Source organism: Colobus angolensis, unplaced genomic scaffold, assembly GCF_000951035.1.
Source record: "Colobus angolensis palliatus isolate OR3802 unplaced genomic scaffold, Cang.pa_1.0 Scaffold625, whole genome shotgun sequence".
Lineage (NCBI taxonomy): Eukaryota > Metazoa > Chordata > Mammalia > Primates > Cercopithecidae > Colobus > Colobus angolensis.
The window spans coordinates 377,436-380,498 of NW_012119877.1; the positions used below are offsets into that span (position 1 = coordinate 377,436).

Consider the following 3,063-nt stretch of genomic DNA (forward strand, 5'->3'; position numbering starts at 1 on the left):
GAGCAGAAACTATTTCTAATCTGGCCCTTCACAGAACAAGTTTGCCAACACCTGATCTACCTGACTGAAAATAAAGTAAAAAACATTCTTCAACTTATGGAACAAAGCACAAAAGCAAGATCTGTGGCTTAAAATGTGTACATGACCACAAATCCTAAAGATGTTCATTACTGTTTACTCATAACCAAAAAACTGAGATAACAAAGCAGAACAAATAACCAAAAGACTGAGATTACAAGGCAGAACAAAAAAAAATGGAGATATGAGATGTACACAGATAATAAAGCATGATGTTAACAAATATTCCAATTAGAGGGCAGGACAGCTTGAAAACAGCAATACAGTTTTTCTGAGAAACAAACTTATTTACACCATTATTTAATCCATGTGAATATTATTAATGACATGATTCTTTGGGGACTAAAACTTAGGAGTGAATATAATGTTTGATTTCTATACATTATGTATAAAGTCTCTTTCTCTTCGAGGACAAATGTCACTCATTCTTCAGTGGGAACAAAATAGACCCTCCATATGGGCAATGAAGGTCTGTGAGAACTCAAAGTGATGCACAGCAGAAAGTCTCTTCTTATGAGGACTGCCTACTGTGGACTTTCAATGGTCATTTGGAAATTCTGTGTTTTAATAAAGCCACTTAAGTAGTTTTTCTAAAACCCATAAATTGACCGAACACTCTCCTTATCGCAATCTTCATTTCCCTGTTCCTGAATATGTAGATGACTGGATTCAGAAAAGGAGTAAAAATTGCATCAAATATGGCTAGAAATTTATCCAGATGTGTTGGAGGAGAGGGCCATACACAGAAAAAAATCAGTGGACCGAAGAATAAAACCACAACAGTAATATGAGCTGACAGAGGAGAGAGAGCCTTGGATGAGCCTCCTGAGGAGCGTTTCTGAAGAGTGACTAGAATGAAGATGTAAGAGAGGATGAGCAAGAAGAAAGCACTCAAGGAAATGAACCCACTATTAGCAGTAACCATGAACTCCAGTTTATCGGTGTTTGTGGAAGCAAGTTTGGTGAGCTGAGGTAGGTCACAGTAAAAGCTGTCCAACACATTGGGGCCACACAAGGGCAAGTTCACTACAAAAGCCGATTGGACCAATGAGTGAATGAGACCAATGGCCCAGGCAGCCACTAGAATGAAAATGCACATTCTTGGATTCATGATGGTCAGGTAGTGAAGGGGCTTACATATGGCAACATATCTGTCAAAGGCCACGGCTATGAGCAGCACCATCTCAGTGACCCCAACAGCATGGCTAAAGAAGATCTGAGCTACACAGCCCCCAAAGGAAATGACTTTCTGTTTCCTGAAAATATCACAGATCATCTTGGGTGCCGCAATGGAGCAAAATATCAGATCAATGATGGAGAGGTTGGCCAGCAATATATACAAGGGGGAGCGCAAGTAAGGGTCAGAGGTTACAGTGACCACTACAATGAGATTTGCCATCACACCGGACACATAGAAAAGACAAGAAAAGCAAAAAAGAAAAATCTGAATCTCCCAAGAATTGGAGAGTCCCAGCAACACAAATTCAGACACCACAGAGTGCCTGTCCCTGTTCATTTGATAAGTTCACTCTCGTTTACCTAAAGAGAAAAAAAATGAGAAAATTCTAATTAATAGTATTATATTAATAGCCTCTATGAAAAAGTATATAACCATGAAAGTCAAATATTACCTGAGCACCTCATGAATAATAAATGACATTATTTTGGCCACTACTGCTGCAGTTACATGTGACAGTAACTTAGCTGCCACATGAGCTTGCTAATTTAAGGGACGGTAAAATAGTCTGGTAGATTGGTACCCGTGTTTACGTAAGGAAATCACAAAGAAAGAGCATTTGATGTTAAACTGTTATATCAGTAAAATCAATATTCACCACCCGCTCCCTGGAGGAGTAATAAGTAATGATGTATACTAGACAGACAAAGAGGGCTATTCTGTGACATAGACTTTTAAGATCTTGTGACTCAGATTTCTTTGTTCAAGCCAGAAATTTTCTTTCCGTATTTTACACTTCTCAAAATATTATTTATTCTTTAATATCCAGATCAAATAGCACCTGGTTCATCAAGCCTTCCTTAGGACCCACCAATATACCCCAATTTAGTTTCTATACCCGTTGGTCACATGTCTATTCCCCTATATGATTATAAACTGCTCAAGGATATAAATTATCACTCCTTTAATTTTTTATTTCCATAGTTTGCCCATACAATGTCTTGCAAATACTAGGTGATTTAAAAAGTTTTTGAATAAATAAATGATTAGGCTGAAGTAGTTCTTACCTAATAATTTCTTGTATTATGAGCCAGGAACTAAGCACTAGGAATACAGCCAAGAACAAAATAGGTAAAAATCCCTGTCCTCATAGATTTACATTTTGACAGAAAGAGTCAGACAATCAAATAAATAAATAAAGATATACAGGGTGTCAGATAATAATTTCACTGTAGATAACAAGTAATCAAGGAAGAAGTATAAGGCACTAAAGGGAGTGCTATTATAAAACAGGATTGACAATAACATTCTTGCTGATGAGTTGACTGAGCAGAAATCTAAGAAGATGAATCAACAAGTCATGAGGGTGTCTGGGGAAAGAGTGTTTCAGGCAGAAATAACAGCAAGAGCAAAAGCTCTGAGGTGTAAAATCATTAGGCATGTGCAAAGAACTACAAGGAGGTCCAAAAGACTGAACCTGAGTATGCAAGGAGAGTGGAGTAGATGAGGTTTGAGAGGTAACAGGTGCACAGATCATGTAGGTCTTTATGAGCCATTGTAAGTACTTTGGTCATTACTCTGAATGAGATAACAAGCAACTAGATTTTGAATAGAGAAACAACAAAATCTAGCTTACATTATCAAATGGTTACTCTGTTGCATTGTGAATATGCTTCAGAGTCTCAGGGATAGAAGCAGAGAGATTGGCTAGAAACACGTTTTTTATCACCAGCAAAAATCCAAGAGATAATGTTGGCTTAGATCAGGGTGGTAGAAGTAGTCAATGAGAGGTAGTAGATTCTGGAGAC

At 37.7% G+C, this 3,063-nt stretch overlaps 1 protein-coding gene across 1 annotated transcript; it reads right to left on the reverse strand.

Annotated features, from left to right (window-relative positions):
• Positions 1-655: 655 nt before the first annotated feature.
• Positions 656-1,594, reverse strand: LOC105527459 (putative olfactory receptor GPCRLTM7). The gene has a single exon (XM_011963788.1). It carries the CDS (start codon positions 1,592-1,594, stop codon positions 656-658), a length of 939 nt encoding a protein of 312 aa, XP_011819178.1.
• Positions 1,595-3,063: the final 1,469 nt, after the last annotated feature.

What these genes read in the sequence shown, in the direction of transcription:
- LOC105527459 (XM_011963788.1), bottom strand. Translation starts at nt 1,594, where the DNA reads ATGAACAGGGACAGGCACTCTGTGGTGTCTGAATTTGTGTTGCTGGGA.